This window comes from Anguilla rostrata, chromosome 9 (genome assembly GCF_018555375.3).
Source record: "Anguilla rostrata isolate EN2019 chromosome 9, ASM1855537v3, whole genome shotgun sequence".
Classification (NCBI taxonomy): Eukaryota; Metazoa; Chordata; class Actinopteri; order Anguilliformes; family Anguillidae; genus Anguilla; species Anguilla rostrata.
In genome coordinates, this window is record NC_057941.1 from 29,231,687 (window position 1) to 29,253,204 (window position 21,518).

At 38.8% G+C, this 21,518-nt stretch overlaps 1 protein-coding gene across 4 annotated transcripts in view; it reads left to right on the top strand.

Annotated features, from left to right (window-relative positions):
• Window positions 1-21,518, top strand: part of zbtb20 (zinc finger and BTB domain containing 20) — an 84,669-nt gene that overhangs the window by 41,903 nt on the left and 21,248 nt on the right. For 2 of the 4 annotated variants that reach the window (XM_064351670.1, XM_064351671.1), the window contains exons 2-4: window positions 2,817-2,940; window positions 7,640-7,798; window positions 16,362-17,912. In XM_064351670.1, coding sequence (XP_064207740.1) covers window positions 16,382-17,912 — 1,531 coding nt within the window. In that variant the 5' untranslated portion in view covers window positions 2,817-2,940; window positions 7,640-7,798; window positions 16,362-16,381. Of the gene's footprint in view, window positions 1-2,816; window positions 2,941-3,193; window positions 3,272-6,938; window positions 7,485-7,639; window positions 7,799-16,361; window positions 17,913-21,518 lie in introns of those variants that run through there. The other 2 variants (XM_064351672.1, XM_064351673.1) reach the window with 2 other exon arrangements.

The following is a 21,518-nucleotide window of genomic DNA, read 5'->3' on the forward strand; positions in this document are numbered from 1 at the left end:
ATGGCTAGATCACAGAACGCAAGAACACAGGTTTGGGTCTCAAACCAAATCTCTCCTCAAGGCAGCATAGCAATTTCATGTACTTAAATTCTACCAGCAGCACACCTGAATCAGCTGAATGAGGTCTTGATTAACTGAACCTGATTAGGTGGTGGTAGAATTTAACAAAACCATAAAATACCTGGGGTGCCTTAAGGGGTGGTTTTTAAATAGCTAAGCTAACACAGTTTGACAGACACAAAATGATAACATTGCTTCAACACGGCAGATCTCAGATTTTCATGATGTGGTGTTCAAGCTGTCATGGAGAAGTTTGAAGAAATTGGGCAAGTTTAAGACCAAAGTCGCAGTGGAAGGCCCAATTAAGCTGTCTGCATCTCATGAACAGTACTTAAAGGCCACTTCCTTGAGGGAGAGAATGAAATCCACTGAAGTGCTTACTCAGCATCTGGCAGAGTCATCTGGCACCGAAGTACATGCTTCAGCCGTGGGAAGAAGTCTCACAAAAAATGGTCTTGTTGGCCATGTTAAGAAACCATTCTTGTCTAAAGAGGAAATGAGCATAAGAGGATGCAGCAAGCGATAGACTATAAAGCATGCGGCGACAACCAGTGGTAGAAAGCCTTATTGAGGGATGAATCCAAATTTGACATTTTTGGTATACAAAGACACCGGTATGTCAGAAGAAGATTTGTCATGGTCTGGGGATGTATTTAAGCCAATGGTGTAGGGTATTTGGTCAAAGTCAATGTAATTATGAATGCTGAGAAATATAAACAGATCTTGATTCATAATGCTGTACCTTCTGGAAAATGACTGATTGGCAATAACTTCAACTATCAGCATGAAAACGACCCAAACACTTTGCAAACATGATTAAGACCTACTTGGAGTGGATGTCTCACAGGATTAGACTGGCTTGAAAACTACTTGACACAACGAAAAATGACACGGCAGTCTACCAAAGAAAATCACTTCATATTTGCAGTCAAAGGAGGCCACACAAAATACTGATTGTTTAAAAAAACACAAGAAGTCTTTGTTACTTTTAATTCTAGTTGCATTTCTTTGTGTTTACTTCAATGTTATGTAGTTTTTTCCCCCCAATGAATAAACACTTACTGCTTAGATAAATGGCTTTAATTAGAATGTTTCAGAGTGGCTGAAGACTTGTCCATATGCATCACAGGGACTCGTAAAATGGCTTAAATGAAGCAACACCCTTGTCCCATTTGGTTTAGATTATTTTCATAATTTAGGCATACATGAAGTGCCACAAATACAAAAATAAATCCAGCCAATAATGCAATAACTGCAAGTTCTCCTTTAGTTTTCAGTGAAATACTGAGAGTCACCAACTTAAAATAGGCCAAACTAAAATTATACATTTCCTGGATCATTAACTCATTGACCACGAGTGTGCTAATTCTGAGGGTGATACACAGAACTACTAAAGGACTATAAAGCAAAATGTAAGCTGTGTACCTTGGTGTCCCTTAGTGTCTCCAGATCTATACAAAAGGCTAAACTGTGCATTTCTGTAAATCGTAAAATAATATATTTCTCTAGAAATCAACAGTTTTGAGTCACAAGACTTACTTTTGCATCCTTTTCAATTGGGAGTTACTGTCGTTTCATTAGTATAGGGAGGTGGATGTCTAGGGGTCCAAAAACATATCCAAAACCTCTCTGAAAATGCTTTTTGTCTATTATAAAGTAATTAGATTAAAAATTAGATTTTTTCACCAGAGCTCCATGAGAAATGTTAGTATAGGAACAAATGACATAATGCAAAAAACATAACATATGCTTTGGTACACACACCTAAATATGTAATCATACAGAAAAAATGTTGCTATTTATAATTAGTCAAAGGGACATTTTACATTCATCTAGCACATATTAGCACACGGTAAATTTGGATTAGTACTTTCCATGCCCATGAAGGCACTAGAACCCCATAGTCTTCCTTATGTACAACAAAAGGATACTATTCCACAATCAGAAAAATCCTGGCAATGTTCTAGCTTTGGTGCATTAATGTAACACAAGAGCCAGTATGTGAAATGTCTACATTAGAGAATAGTGCTAACCTCTTGAAAGTCACTGCATTTCATTGTGAGTGGTATAAATTCTGACAAAGCTGTTTAAAATAATTCATAGCAGTTTCACATGACTAACTCTGGACAGTGTTGTTTCTACAGTACCTGTGTTGCTACAGTGTTGTATTATATTTTATTGTTGAAATTTATTCTTGAAAAAATGCTGTAGACTCCTTACACGCAGAACAAAATCACCACCAAAATAAAATACCAGAGCTGGATTAAGTAATCTGTCAATGGTAGAGAAAAGATATTGCCTTTGCTTTCACTAATACTACTAATTACATGACGTGTGGGAAGTTTCTATTGTTGAATTTGTGGCATAGCCTACATTCTGTTTTACCCATCAACTGTCCATCCAGGGTGTTGTTCCCTTCTTCTAACCACAAAATGGGCCAAATGAACTTTGTGTGTTAAATAAAATATATAAAATTAATTAAAATATTGTTACATACAAAATTGAATTTTGTCGATGCGATTTAGATTTATTTGATTTCATGAACAAAATATTCCTTCCCTATTGGAAATATTCATTCCAGGTACATCATTTGATTTTGTCACATGAAATGGCACTTATAACATGCAAAAATTACATAAATATTCATATGAAAGTAAATTATCTTGGAATTTACAAAAAGAAAATATGCAAAAGCAACAACATGCTCCTTTCATTATTTCTACCAATATTGAAAAACTTGATTATTTTGATTTCAGATCAAGAGACATCACACTGGAAAATGCAGACTGTGAGAATCCATCTGCAGACGTGACTGTAAACTGGAATGAGCCAGAAGCAAGGAAATGCAGTGTGGAGAAAAGCTTCCATGCTCTTGGAATGGTGAGTGTGGCAAGAGGTCCTCTCATCCTATAGCTCTTGTATTGCTTAACTCAGGAGTGTATTAGATATTCTTCCTGGAAGAGGGATGCCCATATTTTATTCAGGATAAATGTACAATCAATACTGGTGGTCCTCAGTGTCTTTAGTGACATTGAGGACCAGCAGGGCCTGAGTTTGAATAGTGCTTTAAGCTGTGTGAAAGCTGTGAAAGTCAGATTCAGAGGGGGTAATTACCTTATGGTTTTCATTGAAGGTGGGTGTACTGGAGGAGGTGGTGATTCAAACCCGAAAGTCAAGAAGGCGCTCATAAACAGGGTCACATCTGCATGCAGTGAGTTCTAAAGTAATCTAGTTTCCCAGTAAGCAGAAACCAGAATCTAGACAAAAGTTAGATGTCTAGAGGGGTGTAAATCTAGGTTACGAGATGTTTTCACATAAGCAGACTAGGCTAGTTAGCGTGAGTTAAATTGTTGCAAGGTGAAGATTAAGTCCTGTAAAAGCAGAATTTATGATTTATGATATGCATTTTCTTCTGCCTTCTGGCTGCTGTTGCTGTGACATCGACTTTTCCCTTGGAGGCAAATATCCACTCTCCTCCATTGGGGATCTTTTGTGGAGTTTTATACTAGCGATTGGGTAACTTTTAAATTGAATTGGGGCTTTTTTCTGCTTTTGGCCTGGTGAATGAATGTCCTTACACCATCCCATTCATCATCTCCCTGGTGAACTCCTCTTTATCTACTGGATGTTTTCCCTCCTCCTTCAAGTTAGCTCATGTCACCCCCCTATTGAAGAAACCTATTCTTGACCCCTTTGCGGTCATTAACTACAGCCCTGTTGCTCTTCTCTCATTGGTTAAAGCTCTTCAATGAGCTGTCTCTTACCAACTCTCTACTTTCCTCTCAGATAATAACTTGCTGGACTGACATCAATCGAGGTTCGGACCTAACCACTCAGAGACAGTGCTCCTTTCAATCAGCGAGGCATTTCACTCTGCTAGAGCAGCCTCCCTCTCCTCTGTCCTCATACTCCTTGACCTCTCTCTGGTCTTCAACAATGTTGATCAGTCTTCAACATCAGATTCTCCTGTCTTCCCTTGCTGCGGTGGGGATCCGTGGCATGGCCCTGGTTTGGTATACAATCTCTCTAACAAGTTGTTCCTTCCAAGTTGCCTGGGGTGGTGCCTTTTTAACATCTCGCAGTATCTCCACATGGGTCTCCCGAAGGTCTATTCTTGGTCCGCTTTTCTTCTCTCTCTACACTAGATCTCTAGGCCCTGTCATCTCTGCTCTTAGGTAGTCATATCATGGTATGCTGTTGGCACTCAACTCTTTCTTTTCTTCCCCCCAACTGACCCACATGTCACCAGGCAGATCTCTTATTACTGAATAGTAATAAAACTGAGATTCTTCTGATTGCACTGTCCCACTCAAACACTGAAATCATCATCGACCCCCATGTCACCTCCAGGTTGGAACACTAGTGCTGTTCCCTCTGGCATTCCTACCAAACTTCCCAACAAACTTCAACTAGTCCAAGACACTGCTTTCTGTATTGCCACTCATAACAATTCCCATGAACACATCATACCTGTCCTCATTGGCTCCCTATCAACTAAAAGACCCTTTTCTTCACTTTCAAAGCGTTTCACAGTTTTGCCCTCATGTATCTGGCCAAACTTCTCCAGGTCTATGTCCCATCCCACTCATTTTGATTATTTTCTATTTCAATAGAATTTCTCTTTGTGATATAGCAGTTTGAATAGAAGTTTCATTCTTTAGTCCATGCGATCAAGTTCATTATCACATTTCTGATATAATTTTGAATTTGTCCTAAAACTAGTTTAAACTGGTTTAAATTGTATTTAGACCAATTTTACGTAACATTCCCCCTAAATTAGCTAGCTAGCATTCATAGTTATATAACTTTGCGTTAAAACCAGAGTTGAACTGCACCAATAATATTCCATATTTAAATGAATTATTGTACAATCAAAATATTTCTATGATGTTCTGGTCTCATGTGCCTCTGAGAAAAATGTTTGTCCTGGTATTTGTGTAGTGGGAATATCAGTGTTGGCACTGCTACAGAAAGAATCTTCATTCCTTTGTGACAGAAAAGTCAGAAAAGAATCACCTAGGAAATGTTCCGAATTTGAATTCTCTTTCAAAAAAAAAAAGCTTCTACCAAATAAGAATTACAATTTTTGCAGTAGTAATCCTCATAAATGAGGAGTTTTTTATATTTTAAGGTATTCAATTTCAAAATGCATGAGTGACCTTTTCCGTCAGAGGTGTCATGAATACTTTACATGACAATTCAGTCTATCAAGAATGTAGTTTGCACAAAGAATACAAATGGAAAAAAGTTAATGTCATTATGATTGATAGGTTATGATGGAATTGTTTGTTAATTATGAATGTATAATGTTCAGTTGTGAGGCACTTTTCTGTTAGTACCATTATGTTATTAACTGTAAAATTAACAATAATTGAGACCGAGACATAAAAATTGAATAATTAGATCCTTAAAATGTTTACTTTTGAGCAAAAACTATTTAGTGCATTAAACACAAATAAAAATAAAAATAAAAAGGTTGACATTTGTAATGCTGGGACTCAAAATTCATCCCGTAACACCAATGACAAAGTACAACTCCAATGAGATCACACAATATTATTTCATACATCCTCATTTTATTATTTTATTCCCCTGAATGAATTTTAAATGTATGCTTTCTTCTGCTATTTGAAATACAGAGTCTCAGTGTCATGAAAAAAGGATTAAGAAGATAAAGATGTGACAGTGAATTAAACATTAAGCACTAAAATATTAGGAGCGGACTCTTAATCCTTATCCTATTAAAATCCTGTGACCACATTAATCACAGACTTGTAACACATGTTGAGTTAAAAATGTAGTCTGAGTGTTCTTTTTATTTCAAAAAGAAATAATCTGCATCAAAAGTTGGGACAGAACAGGGAGTCCATCATGAAAATGTGTTCTTCATAGCACAACACAGTCAACAACAAACACATGCAAATCAAACACTGAATACATCCAACATTAAGAACTAATTTATCAGATTTGACTGATAAAAACATGGCCACTGAATATTTAAGAACAACCAATTACTAAAAACTCATCATTCTGACAGGTATGTTGATACAAATGCCCAAATCCAATGGGCATACCAATTCCATGCCACATGGGATACCACCTGACAAAAGATACAAAGTTACAGCTCAGAGTTGGTATAATGTCAACAATCTCTCTGGTTTTTCTTATTCACAATTTGTAAGTAGTTTTCTAGGTGCCTCCAGATCTTTTGGTTGATCTGAACTAATCTTTTGTTCACTTGAATTGGTTCTGGCATTAGGCAAAGAACATTTTAACATCTGTGCATACACTTTACCTTGATGTTGTTCTCTGAACCACCAGTATTATGCCAGGGTATGGATATTCATTGCATTTCACAATGCACCATTGACTGTGATGAGATCGAATGACTTCTGGTTGATTAGGAGCTGCAGGATCCAGGTCATTCAGGGAAACTGCCTCAACTGTTTCAAGGGTGACTTCTTGAAGCCCATAACATGGATAATCCCACATACCTTCACCTGATTGGCAGAAACAACTTATGTCCCCGTGCCTGATAATGCCATGAGTTTTGCTGACAACTTGGTAGAACAGTTTCACCACTGTTCCTGATTCCTTCAATTCCCTAAAAATGATTCTGCATCAGGGATATGTCTCCACTGGCAGACCAAGGTATCACCTATCCTCTTTAGTGTACCTTCAACTCCACCGTGAAATACAGATTGTGCACATCAGGAAACTGGGCATTAACCATATCCAGGATGGGTTTTAGGTATGCCCAAATCTCTTACTGTTCAATCTCTTCATTGGCTTACTTTTCAAAATTCATCCTCATATTTGGTACATAAAGTATATACTTTAAATAATTGTTGAGGCAGGACAAATACATATATGCCTTACTGAATGCAAAAGATAAAAACCAAAACACTGAAAATCATCTCAACCCTCCCTCTCCATCCAACTCCTCATTTAGTCTCTAATAACATATTGCCAAACAAATTTGTGGCCAGATAGAAGAGCAGACGGTAAAGCAAAAATAGACCATCCTTGGAATAGTCTTTAGCCAAAAAGATCCAGACTATTATTCCTACCAGTCCATACCACCTCAGCTCCATTCCCTGAAACAAAAAATATGTGTAGACACAATTAAATTAAATCTATTTCTAACATTCTAGTACTGATTAAGGGCACATACAATTCAACCAAATTGAAGTTCAGTGTTCTGTGTAACACAGAAAGATAATCTTGATAATTCATGACTTGAGAATAACAAGGTGACAAGCAAGCATGTGTGTCATCTACCACATCCTGTTACATCCGTTTTCCTCAACCTACAATTTTATGTCTCTTGCATACAGAGAAATACAACACGAACAGCCAATAACGCCACAGGAATGCGACTGCTTGCACAAGTACAGTCAACAATACGTCTGGTATAATTAAAGGTGTCTCTTCTAAGATTATTGTATCTGAATGTAATCACACTTTTTTATCATTGTGCAGAATTGTTGGCAGTAATTAGTTTGAACCTGTTTTGAGACACCCATAAACTACATAATAAAGGCTTTGTTGTAATCAGTCACATGCTTTTATGTTCCAGAGGAAACCAGCTGATGAAAGACATTTGGTATCTACAGAGAAGAAGGAGATTTTTCACCATGGCCAATTTTTTCAGACAAAGCTGGTCCATTACCACCATCACCTATTAGCTTTCCCAGAACTGTATCACCAGCCTTACAAACCCATACCTTACCTGACCGTAAGTATGCCATTGCCACCTGACTTCATATTTCTGTATAAATATACATTGCTGTGGTTCTGTGTAGAGGCTTACTGCTGCAACCGTGTAGTGAAAATCACTGTGCTTTAAAAAAATCAGCTATACTTCAAAGTCTTACAAGGTTAAAAGAACTACTTTTAACCTTGTTACAATCTTGATCTTAAAAATGTATGTGCTAAAAATGTGCTAAAACCTAAAATATGAATAATAAATAAAGCATTAATATGAACTATACTCACTATTGTTCTGTTTAGAAGCCATTCATATTTTAACCAGGAAGTAGTGGATACAGTTCAGCAAAAATCTCAAGTTTAATGTCATTGTTAGGCCCCCAATCCATGGCCTGTGAATTGATAAATAAATATTTGGATGATAATCTTTCAAACAAGCAGTGCTGCAGTCAAAACTGCTTTATAAACTTTTACCACGTACAGGTAACTGCTAAAACAGAGGAAACACCAAACAGAATATCCCTCTCTGCAAAGATCTCAACAAACTGTACATGAAACCAACTGCTTATGCCCTAGATATTTGATATTTGCAGTGAACTGATTCAGAGTTGCTTGCCTGTTTTGCCTTGCATCTTAAACAATGCTCATTCTTTTCGAGGAACAAAGAGATTACATTTTATATTACAGTTTTCTGATACCAAATCTCACAACAAGCAATGGCTCTGGAGTTACAGTCAGGTCCATAAGTATTTGGACAGTGACACAATTTTCATCATGTTGACTCTGTACGCCAGCACAATGGATTTGAAATGAAACAATCAAGATGCGATTTAAGTATAGACTTTCAGCTTTAATTTAAGGGTTTTGTCAAAAATATTGTATGAACAATGTAGGAATAACAAAATTTTTATACAAAGCCCCCTCCCCCTATTTTAGGGGCTCAAAAGTAATTGGACAAAATAACATAATCATAAATTAAATTGGCATTTTTAATACTTGGTTGCAAATCCTTTGCAGTCAATGACTGCCTAAAGTCTTGAACCCATACTCATCACCAGACGCTGGGTTTCTTCCCTGGTGATGCTCTGCCAGGCCTCTACTGCAGCTATCTTCAGTTCCTGCTTGTTCTTGGGGCGTTTTGCCTTCAGTTTTGCCTTCAGCAAGTGAAATGCATGCTCAGTTGGATTCAGGTCAGGTGATTGACTTGGCCATTGCAGAACATTCCACTTCTTTGCCTTAAAAAAGTCTTTGGTTGCTTTCGCAGTATGCTTCGGGTCATTGTCCATCTGCACTGTGAAGCACCGTCCAATGAGTTTTGAAGCATTTTACTGAATCTGAGCAGATAATATAGCCCTATACACTTCAGAATTCATCCTACTGCTTTTGTCAGCAGTCACATCATCAATAAATACAAGGCAACCAGTTCCAGTGGCAGCCATACATGCCCACGCCATAACACTACCTCCACCATGCTTCACAGATGAGTTGGTATGCTTTGGATAATGTGCAGTTCCTTCCCTTCTCCATACTCTTCTCTTCCCATCATTCTGGTACAAGTTGACCTTTGTCTCATCTGTCCATAGGATGCTGTTCCAGAACTGTACAGGCTTTATAAGATGTTTTTTGGCAAACTCTAATCTGGTCTCCCTGTTTTTGAGGCTTACCAATGGTTTACATCTTGTGGTAAACCCTCTGTATTTACTCTGGTGAAGTCTTCCCTTGATTGTTGATACAGATACGTGTACCTCCTGGGGGGTGTTCTTGATCTGGCCAACTGTTGTGAAGGGGTTTTTCTTCACCAGGGAAAATATTCTTCTGTCATCCACCACAGTTGTTTTCTGTGGGCTTCCGAGCCTTTTGGTGTTCCTGAGCTCACCAGTGCGTTCTTTCTTTTTAAGAATGTACCAAATAGTTGATTTGGCAACACCTAATGTTTTTGCTACCTCTCTGATGGTTTTTTTTTCAGCCTAATGATGGCTTGCTTCACCGACAATGACGGCTCTTTGGACTTCATATGGAGAGTTAACAGCAACAGATTCCAAATGAAAATGACACACTTGAAATCAATTCTAGACCTTTTATCTGCTTACTTGTAAATTAAATAATTAGGGAATAACACATACCTGGTCATGGAACAGCTGAGCAGCCAATTGTCCAATTAACTTTGGTTCCTTAAAAAAGGGGGGGACCACATATAAAAAGTGCTGTAATTCCTACACCTTTCACCCGATTTGGATGTAAATGCCTTCAAATTAAAGCTGAAGGTCTTTGAGCTCATATTCATTATTTAATTTCACCTCCAATATGCTGTGGTAGACAGCTAAAATAACAATAACATTGTCAATGTCAACATATTTATGGACCTGACTGTATATCAATGTTTGATCTAGGGCTTGCCATTACACCATTGATACGTCCCCCATAAATCAAAAATTACCCACTAGAAATCATTTCATGGCGCCCAATTGACACCCTCCCAGATTTTTATTTTTTATTACTGTATGTTTTTACAATAAAAGATGAATTAATGTATTGTTAATTAAAGATTGTGTTTTACAATGGAAAAATAGTCTATCCTAGAATAACAAATTTGGCTGGAGGAGAAGAATGTGAAATGTTCAATGAAAAAATGTTAAAAAAGACTTAATATAGCTAGAGGGGGCACAACATCTAGTAGGCAACAGGTTACTAAAATCCATTAGAGGGTCAACAACAGTCTCCTCCTACAATTACTGCACAATCAGTTAAACCCGAAAGTGATAATTTGCCTTGATTGAAAAATGTGCAGTCCAAGGAGTTGGGGGCGTAAATGGATGAGAGAAAAAGCTTAGTTGAATTTATTATGGCAGTAACAACAGAACATTCCCACTGAGTCTCATCCAACCAAACCAAACCAACCAAAATTAATTTTTTTACAATGATAAGGACATCTTTAGACTTATTAAGTGCACTTGAAAATGAAATAATAAATATTTATTCTAGAATCTCTGAACATTATATTGTCAAAGATGTGAAAGCGATATGTACATTTTGAAAGAAAGCGATGTGTACATTTTTACTTCTAAGGTACTCCAGGAATTTTAACCTTAAAATTTTAAATAAAAGTTAAGGCCTTGTGCATTCAAGCTGTAGGATATAATGCAAGCAAATAAGGATGGAAATAAAAGAATAAATGAAAAACAAAGGCAACAACAACAAAAGAACAATGGGAAAAAAACTATTCAAATAATCCCAGCCCAAAATAGGACAAAGACGTGTATCAAATTAAATGTAATCATTTAAGCTCCAGCAATCTGCATGCATAGTTTGAGGTCATTATGTAACAATATGTCAATCCGAAGTCCCACCCACCAACATATTGCAAAGCTATTTGTCTCCTATCTACGGTTTCTTCCATATGGTATATGGCCTTTTAAGGTTTCTTAAAGTGACAGGGTAGCAGTGTTTTTCTACTGAATTGAAGTCATAATATTTGTTACAGTTCCACAGAATTCAGTACCAAAGGCTTCACTCAGACTGAAACAAATTCACAATGTATTGTTTGCCTAAGAATAGCATTAACAGACAAACACCAAATAATCTAATGAAAAGTATATCTAGCCATTCATTTCCACGAAATGTGTGTTACTGTTACCCTCCCCTCCATGAATGAATATATAATTCTGGATATTTCCAAGAGTGGCAGAAGGAAATGTCGGTTCTGTGCCGCCTTTGCCTCTCTCCTGGTTTCTCTGCCATGTTGTTTTCAAGACTTCTTTTTACTTCACTGCTGTCCATGAATAGCTGTCCCCAAATGTAGACCTTACAGGGAAGCCAGTTTCTCCAATAGTTTCTATTTTCACACTCACAACCTCGGCAACTTTGTAAATACAGCATTGGTGCGATGCTACACTGGGGAGCACACTGCAGGCATTTGTGGGACTGCAGCCGATGGTGTGTTTAATCTGTTCGGCTATTTCAGCCGCCATTCACCAAAATGATCTGTTCAAACAAATCTGCCACGTAAATTTTTAATTTTTTTTTACAGTGCATTCACGTTTTCTGCTACTCGCCTAAAGCCACCCAGCTAATCAAAATCATGCATAATCTGAGGAAGTCATGCACGGTCACAAGCAAGTTATTCAGTCCCATCTGCTCTGAAGTAACGTCCTCCCCCCCTTCTTTTGCACTGCTCTGAAGTGACTAGGTGTGGTTTCTACCATATTGCCTTCGTCTGTCCGTAGGCTGTAAATCTGGGGCATAAATCTATTCAAGATCTTCAGTCTTATTTTTCCTGTAAATCGAATGTAACACACATTTAGTCAGATATATAAACTGAATCATGACCAACCAATTTAACCTCCTAACTTTGAACTGTGAGGCTTCTTGATCCTACATGTTACATGGCAACTGCAGAATGTTAGCTATCTGCCAAGCCCATATTTCAAATGGGACCTCATGATCACCATAGAGCCTATCATGCTTACTTGTATATTCAGTGTTATTTTACATTTTGTTGTTTCCAATATATGAATCCAATTTAAGATCAATATACAGTCTTTCCATTGTATAGATTTAAGTGAAGGAAGAACGTGACCATAAAGTTTTACACCTGTTAATTTTGCACAGACCAGTAATAGCACACCTAACGTGACTGCCAATGACACTCATTTTACTCTTGTATTGCTTGTAGGTAGCTCACTAATAAGTAGCAGCCTTTATTAACACTTGTAGCATGGTGTTGTTGATTTTAACAGCCTTTATTAGTTGTTTATAATGAGCTTGTGCATTAATTTGGAAAAGTTGTCCCATTAAAACAGAACTAGCAAGTGGGTTTGTGTTTTCCCTCATCTATGGGAAATAGTCCAAACTGAAAATGTTTATGGTGTATAAATAGAGAAATGTCTCCATGGTCCAATCACTAGGACAAGGACTTTGAAAAAGGGACACAGTCAGATATGCAGTTTTGTAAAACCAAAATATCCACCTTTCAAGTGCTTAGGTAAGGTACCATTCCTCTGTGTTTGTTGCATAAAGCCTTTATCTGGTCTAGAAATAGTCAGGGTTGCACAGTTATTAAATTTATTCTGGAATTATCTGCAGATCTCAATAAGAGTGTGTTGAATGTTGCAATACAGTTAATTATGAGAGCTAAGTAGTATTACTGCATAAATGAGTTAGTTGCAGTTTTGTGTGTGTGTCTGTGGGGGCGTGTACACACATTCTGGCCCCATAGTAGTAAGTACATGCAGCTGATGGCCTACATAGAAGTCATCGTTTTCAGGAAAACATAGGCTGTAGCCTACTTACTGTGGTGCCTTTGCCACATCCCAGAATAATAATTCATGAGAAAAAAACCCCACTCAATTCAAATAGTGTTCAAGATGCTTTATTGAATTAAAAACTATGTGAATATGACATTCTATTATAGTCCCTATTCACGCTGCCATCATTTTGATTCAGATTCTGACAAATAATACCCTAGAATCGAGTGGGACTTAACTTGATGACACCAATAGTGTGACTCTACAATTCCACAATTGCGGAGTCTCAACTGCTGCTGAAATGCGAACAGCGGGGCAAGGATTCTCAAAGCCACTATTATTCCCCATAAACAGGCTGCTGAAGCTGCAAATAAATAATGAAATTACAACTGATAATTCACTTGCATTTATTTTCCAGTAATTGATTTTGGTATTGTATAGCACTCCAGCAGTCCTCGTCTTTTCAGAACATATGCCTGTCCCTAATTAAGTAAAGTTCAATTGTTTAAATAACTGAAGCTAAAGCCATGCACCAATGCGATAAAAATAAATAAGATATGAAAAAGTTATAAAGCAAATACGTCTATGTTAATTTAGCTGTAAAAGACTTTTTTGCTGAGAGCACTTCTTGTCATTTTCAGTTGTAAAATTTGCATGCATGCAAGTCAAAGAAAAATAGAACTGCATTTTATTCTAATCTTGGCAGGCTGGCAGCGGCTTCTTATGTATCACTCTGCTCTACCAAGTATTTTAAATCAAAGTAGTGTTCTCCTAGTGATCATTTCAGTCAGGACAACTCACATATTTAGATTAAATATATTAATGAATATGCAATGTAATTATTTTTGGTTTGGAGCTGAATGGATCTATTTTAGGTACAAGTGTCTGTGCATGCACCAGCGTGCACTAATCTATCAAACAGAGAGCATGTTACATCTCCCTACTAAGCAGAAGAAATACCAAAACCCACCACTACCTAGAAGTGAATCCACACAACAGCTGGAAGATGGGGCTCAAGCACAAATCATCTCATACATTGATAGCTTTTTGGTTTGAATTGATAATAATATACAGGGGCAAGGAAAAATGTACAGTACAACCAGTATTGTATGTTCTGAAAAAGAACTCATAAAAATATGCCACTACATGCTATTATATTTTCGGGCAATGACCTACTGACTTTTGGGGTAAGGCAACTTAAACAAGGATAAATCTTCAAAGTGGGTACTATATTTATTTAGCTGGCCAGTGTTAGCTTAGCAGCTCCAAAGTTTTAGTTCTGCCAAATATGATATTTTGAGACCCACAAATACCAATGTATGTTACAGTACTGTTACACATTAAAGTTACAATCTCAAAGATTTCTGTTTCGTTCTCTTTGGCGGTACCAATGGCAAGAAACAGTAATTGCAGGTGTGTTTTTGGACCTCACTTCCCATAGATCCAACCGGATCCAACCAGTGTCGCCTGTGTGATGTCAGTCAGTTGGCACCTGGGCCACGCCAACTATAACACTTACTATTTACTGAATAAAAAATGGTTGTTATAAAAGTAACGTTATGTACATACTCATTCATTGTCTAACATTAGGCTAACTTAAGCTGTCTTTACACTGCCGAGCCAGGTTAAAATGCTGTAGCAGACCTGGGGTAGAATTAGTGATGATCAATTTCTACAAACGTTCTTTATCCACATTTTGCCAGGCATGAACATCTTTACAGAATTTGCGGGATTCACTGTGTCTCGTGCAATTATGTATCTCGTGCGCAATAAACAGTCTTTTTCGTGAATGATTGTTGTGTAATATTTTTGAAACAACTGCCTTGCAAAATGTTACCCCTGGTGTTTCTGGTTTTGCTAACTAAACTGTTCGAGGATAAAGCTGAGCTGGGTGTTAAATTAGCAATCAGAACAAGAAGAATAAAACAAAAACGAAGGATATTTCATCAAAAAAGGGCATCAAGGCTGAAGGAACATACGAGGAAGCGTAATAAAATAATAACAATGCTAATCCATACTGCCATATTCTTTTATTTAGTTTTCTCCGGCTTGACATCTTTACACAGAAATCAGACCCGGCTCTGCTCCACCTATACCTCGGCTTTATTCCGATCATTATAATATATTGATGAACTTGATGGCAATGTAAATAGCGGTAACGTTAAGGCCAGTTAAGATCAATGATTCACAACGAGACGAAACAGTTTTAGAATGTTGCAGAGAAAATTGCAGCGGTGTGAACTGGTTAGTTGCAGAGCGTCTGAAGCCCTTGCCTGGGGTCTCAAAAGACCCACCTTGTCAAATCGCCGTGCAGTTTTAGAACATTTACAATCAGACATCTTGGAATTTTGCAAATTGCATCCAGTCTCATTGCGAATCATTGATCTGAACTGGCCTTGGTTTTACGGTTTGCGAGGTTGGTACCGGTCGGTAGCGTTAGCTAGCGTTTTTTCTTATTGTTAGCTGACATTATATTGTGTTAATTACATTAGCTAGCTAGCTAACGTTACCTGATATGAGAGATACTGTGCGCAACGTTGTCTAAACTAATATTGCCTTTCTTGACATGGTCCGGTAGCTAACGTTAGCTGTGCAAATAGCTATGTAATTTAGTAACGTTACTTTGTCATCAGATGTAATACGAAATCTACATCAACAAATAATATGACCTCTCATACTACACAAAAACTTTTTAGGGTTCCTTAACCCCCCGCCCCCCCTCCCTTTCTCTGTTATTGTAATGCTAGCAGACACCGGAAAAAACAGTACGCGGCTCACAAGTGAGTTGAAGAGCGAGCCAGTTGCGTTAGCTCCGCCTACCCTCTCTGGCGGACCAACCACTGATGGGTGATGGAAAACGTGTTACTAACTATGCGCCACTTGTGATTGTTTCCCGGGAATGTCGCCACAGACACCCAGTTCTTTAATCATAAATTATAATAATAATAATAATATAAATTAATATAATAATAAGCTCAATCACCATTGTGTTACCTAATTCGGCGATAGATAGTGACTTAACAGACATTTATTTTAATGAAAATCTTCGAGATTATTATTTAAAGTGTGCAATTGTAACTGAACTTACATAACCTTATTCCAGTTATTGTAGTAAAGAAATAAGTACTAGAATGTATAGTACTGTTTTATAAGATTCAGAAAATTTAATTTCAACTCCTTGAAGTGTCTTCATTATTTAATTAGCTGTAGGGTTTTAATACAGTCACATGCAAAGTTCTGAAGTTAAATTGATCTGCCATTCCCAGGTAATTTGGTGAAATGTACTTCTCAATACAGTTTTTCCAATGAATGAATGTCTCCTTTTTTTCTTTTTGGTCTTTGTGGCAGGTTACATCAGTTGCAAGGGGATGACCGAGCGCATTCACAACATCAATCTCCACAACTTCAGCAATTCTGTACTTGAGACCCTCAATGAGCAGCGCAACCGCGGGCACTTCTGTGACGTGACTGTTCGGATCCATGGAAGCATGCTTCGAGCCCACCGCTGCGTGCTGGCTGCCGGGAGCCCCTTCTTCCAGGACAAGCTGCTCCTGGGCTACAGTGACATTGAGATCCCCTCAGTGGTCTCGGTGCAGTCCATTCAGAAGCTGATCGACTTCATGTACAGCGGAGTGCTGCGGGTGTCCCAGTCCGAAGCTCTGCAGATCCTCACAGCCGCCAGCATCCTGCAGATCAAGACCGTGATCGACGAATGCACTCGAATCGTCTCACAGAACGTGGGACTGGGCGGGGCCGGCGGCTTGCCTTTTATTCCTGGGGACTCCGGGCAGGACACGCCTCGAGGTACCCCGGAGTCGGGGACCTCCGGCCCCAGCAGCGATGCGGAGTCTGGCTACATGCAGCCGTCCTCGCAGCAGAGCTTGGAGCGCGTGTACACATCGCTTTATTCCTGCTCCAATCTCTCGCTGCAGAACGGCACCAGGGAACGCTCCTACTACGGAGGCGCAATCGTGGGCGGCTTCGACTCGGCCCTCTCTGTACAAAAAGACCAGCAAGACCCCACGTGGATCACTCGCATTCACGAACGGACGCAGGAGTTGGAGCACTTTCTCGGCGCCCAAGAGACGACTCATTGCCGAAAACAGCCCCGGCCCGTGCGCATTCAGACGGGCGGGATGCAGATAAAGCAGGAAGCGGAAGACTACGACTACGGCTGCTACAACCAGGAGCGCAGCGAGTTTGAGGAATGCGCAGAGGACACGGATCAGGCTGAGGGTACGGAGAGTGAGCCCAAGGGAGAGAGCTTCGACTCGGGCGTGAGCTCGTCCATCGGTACTGAGCCTGACTCTGTAGAGCACCAGTACCTGGTGGGATTCGGGCGGGAAGGGAGTGGAGAGGGGATGCAGGGCGATGAACCCCCGTTACAGATAGAAGTCAATGATTCCTCTCCTGAACAGATGACCGATGCTGAGGACAGAGCCACATCCCAGAGTACAGATGATCTTAGCATGTCACAACCCCCAGCAAACCACATTGTATCGCCTTCAATATCCAGTGCCCATCTCTACCTGCGTCAGCCAGATGCACTCACCAGCAACCTGAGGATGCCCCTCACTCTGACCAGCAACACACAGGTCATGGGCACTGCTGGAAACACCTACTTGCCCACCCTCTTTGCCACACAATCCGCTAGCAGCAACAAGCCCTTCCTGTTCAGTCTACCGCAGTCTATGGGGACCCAGCAACCGCAGTTTTTGGCCGTTCCACCTCCCAGCATGCCTTCCTTCACCAACCAGCTGTCAGCCCAGCAGCCTTCGGCCCAGCAGCAGACCACCGGGGGCATGGGACCGGGTGAGAAGAAGCCCTACGAGTGCACGCTGTGCAGCAAAACCTTTACTGCCAAACAGAACTACGTGAAACACATGTTCGTGCACACTGGTGAGTAAAAATGCGTCTCCAGCTACATATACAGTGTTGCAAAGCACCACACTCTGTACACTCATTACTCAAATCACGGCCCTCGAGGGCTGAGAACTGCTGGTTTTCCACCCTCCCTTTACTTGGGAGTCAGTTGTGAAGGCTGTCCGGACAATCAGTAGCGCTAATTGTTCAGTTAATTAATTGGGAGAAAAGAAAACCAAGGCTCGTTTTGAGGACATATATGCTCTATATCATACCATTACCACCATATTTTTTTGAAACAAAACTATTTGTAGTCAAACTATTTGTATCCCATTCAAAAGTTTTATTTTAAGAATTTATTTGAGTTTCATTTTGAACTGTGTAATTATACTTTGATAATAAAAGTATAGGTCCAATATACATTTTTTGACGTGTTAACCAAAATTGTGTTGCTAGCGGAAGCCAGGTGTAAAATTTTCATGATTCCTAGGCAGCAAGCTGTCTGAGCAGCAGTTAGCTGTGTCATACAGAAGTCATTTTTAGATCTAGATGGATAAAAGTTTATTCAAGGGAGAAAAATTATATGCTAAACATATTTAGTGTCAGTTTGCTTAAATTTGCAACAGTAAATACAAGCTAGCTAGCATTAGCTAGCTGATAGTGTTCTAGTTATAAGATACTTCTTCATTCACTATTGAGAATATCAAAGATTTCACTATATGGATCTCAACCTGGTAGAAAGTTTTGAGTACAATCTGCAGTTTTTCTGTTTGTAAGTTTTCATTTCTCTGTGATACTGCTTTCCTAATATTGCCTAATGGAAAATCGAATTTCATTTGAGATTCCTTACATCAAAGTTTTTTGGTCTGTTGGCTTGCCCTAGAAACTTGATAAAAAGGATTCAAGGCATCCCTTTCTCTGGTATAAAATGAAGTACACAATCTTCTGGCATGACTATATAATTAGAAATTTGGAAACAGGCAATCTTCAAGTCAATGATATTCATAATATTTTGCCCATCTGGCGCAACAGTCATTTATTAACGAATTCCAAACATGTTTTTGCCCTGGTAAGAATTTTCAGGCCATGAATGATTTCTTTGATGAGCATGGCCTTGAGTCATTCCAAGATCTGAAAGAGACATTCTTTTCCTAGAACTTCTTCAAGCTCAGAGTTCCCTGGAATAGCTCCTTACACTCTTATTTTTATTGAATCTCTTACTGCATTTTGACGTATTCTTTTTCTTTTAGAAAATGTTGAATTATTATAGATACCCCTTTTCATACCCATAGTCATTTTGGTTTTGGGTGTTATTAGAAAAGTCTTTCTTGATGTTCTTAAACTAATCTTCGCCAGTTAAAGTACTTCAGCCTACTTTAGGAAGAGCTTCATTGATGTCTTTCTGCTAGTTTAAAAATGCAGAAAATCATATTATTTAATAGTTGTAATAAACTTCAAATATAGTGTTTTGATTGAAAAAATGTTTAGAAAGTAAACCTGAGGTAGATGGTCAGCGGTATGCCACAGCTAGATTGTTCAGGTGTAATGAAATGTAATGATAATTTATTATACAGAGGCTGTTATACATATACATTGTATTATGGCATGGCAATTTAAAGGGAATGCTTGTTCTAGTGAGAGCTGGGCAGTTATTTATTTGATGTGCGTAAAATGACCATGTTTACATACACACAATACCGCAGTTATTGTCAATATTGTGTGTAACGGCACTGAGCCACTAAATATGCACCAGTCTACACTCTCAGCTTCTCAAAAACAAGGACACAGAAATGGAAAATGAGGGAGAAAATTAATGCACACTGGCAAGACTGGTTTAAATGCACCAGGAATGCAAAGGGATTGTCTTTAATATTGAACATATTTACAAAAGAGTGGCATTGCTATGTGATAGCTGCCAAATTATATAATGATTTGAATGAAATAGTTAATTTGTGTTTAAAATGTTTGTGTGGCAACAGTGCATTTTTGGCCATACATTTACAATAGGCCGAAGTTGGAAATCCAGCGACATATTCATTATTAACAATCAAGGTGAAATATGTTATGTTTTTTATGTTATGTTTTGTGTTATAATTGAATTATATATGTTATGACACGAGGCAGGATGGATCCATGGTTTCAGGTTTTTTACGTCAAATTCTGACCGTAACATCTGCATGTCATATCTTGTTTTTGCTCTTGCTTGGTTAGTTTTTGCTCTTTACTGCCACTCTGTAAAGTGTCTTTGTGACAGTTTTCTGTCAAAAGCACTCTACAAATAAAATTGTAAAAAAATAAATAAAATAAAATAAAATAAAAAAATACAAATCAAAATTTGTCAGACCAGGCGTCGATTTTCCAGTCTTCAGTTGTGTCCAGTTTTGGTGATCGCTTGGCTACTTTAGCCTCATCTTCCTGTTCTTAGCAGACATGTGTGGAGCCCGGTGTGGTCTCCTGCTGCTGCAGCTCATCCATGTCAAAGGTCAACGTGTTGTGCGTTCAGAGATGCTCTTCTGCACACTACTGTTGTAGACAGCTTTTATTTGAGCACCTGTGGCCTTTTTCTTAGCTTGAACAAGTATGCCCATTCTCCTCTGACCTCTCATTAACAAGGTGTTTTCAGGCACTGGATGATTTTTTGTTCATCGCACGATGTCAACTCTAGAGACAGTAGCGAGACAATAGACAGTAGGGAGGCTGTTTCTGAGATGCTGGAACCACCACGTCTGGCACCCACAATCATACCGTGGTCAAAGTCGCTTAGATCATGCATCTTGCCCATTCAAATTTACCTGTTCACAGTGTGCTTTGGACATTGAGTTGCAGCCGCTCTCGCACTAATGGAGTGAATTGTATTTTTTAACTAGCACCGACTTCACCCTGCCCCATTTTATCTCTTTTTCACTGGCGAGCACTCAAGTGTTATTTTCAATTTAACTGAAACTGCACCTGAGTAGGAGCTGCTTTATTGGGAGCTGGACTAGCCATCAATGAACAACCTGAAGCTGATTGTCCGTTCTAGCTTGTCAGCGCTGATTAAATGGTTAGCTAGCTGGTTTCCCCTCCACTTACTTCTGGACAGTGGCCACTGTCTGGCATTGCGGTGTTAAGCAGAGAGGTAATGTATGTTAGCATCAAATGGTGTTAGCCAATTGGGCATCTAAAGGAACTGCTCCATTATATCTTTGAAAGATCATCGGACCCTACACACCAGCCTGATTTATCTATTCTGCTACCTCTGGGTGCCTGGCCACTGTTCTTGCCCCCTGATGGTGGACTGAGCATTCCCCTGCTGTAAAAATTGTTAAAACGCTGCCCATCTTTTGAGGCAGACTGAATACCTGCCTTTTCAGACTAAACCATGGCTCCCCGATTCTCTTTATCCATCCTCTTTAATTCTTTCTGTATTTCTTTTTTGATAATTGGAGGTGTCACTGTGTAGGTTGTGTATAGTGACATATTAGTATATTCTTAAGAATACTAATTTTTGGTTTGCTTGGTTAACTTCACACATATTGATTATAAATGACATTTCTGTGCCTTTGTGGTGATATCATACATTTGTATCTTTGAGACTAACACAGATGATCTCCACTGATGTAAGTTTCTTAGGATAAGAATAGGATAAGGACTTAGGATAAG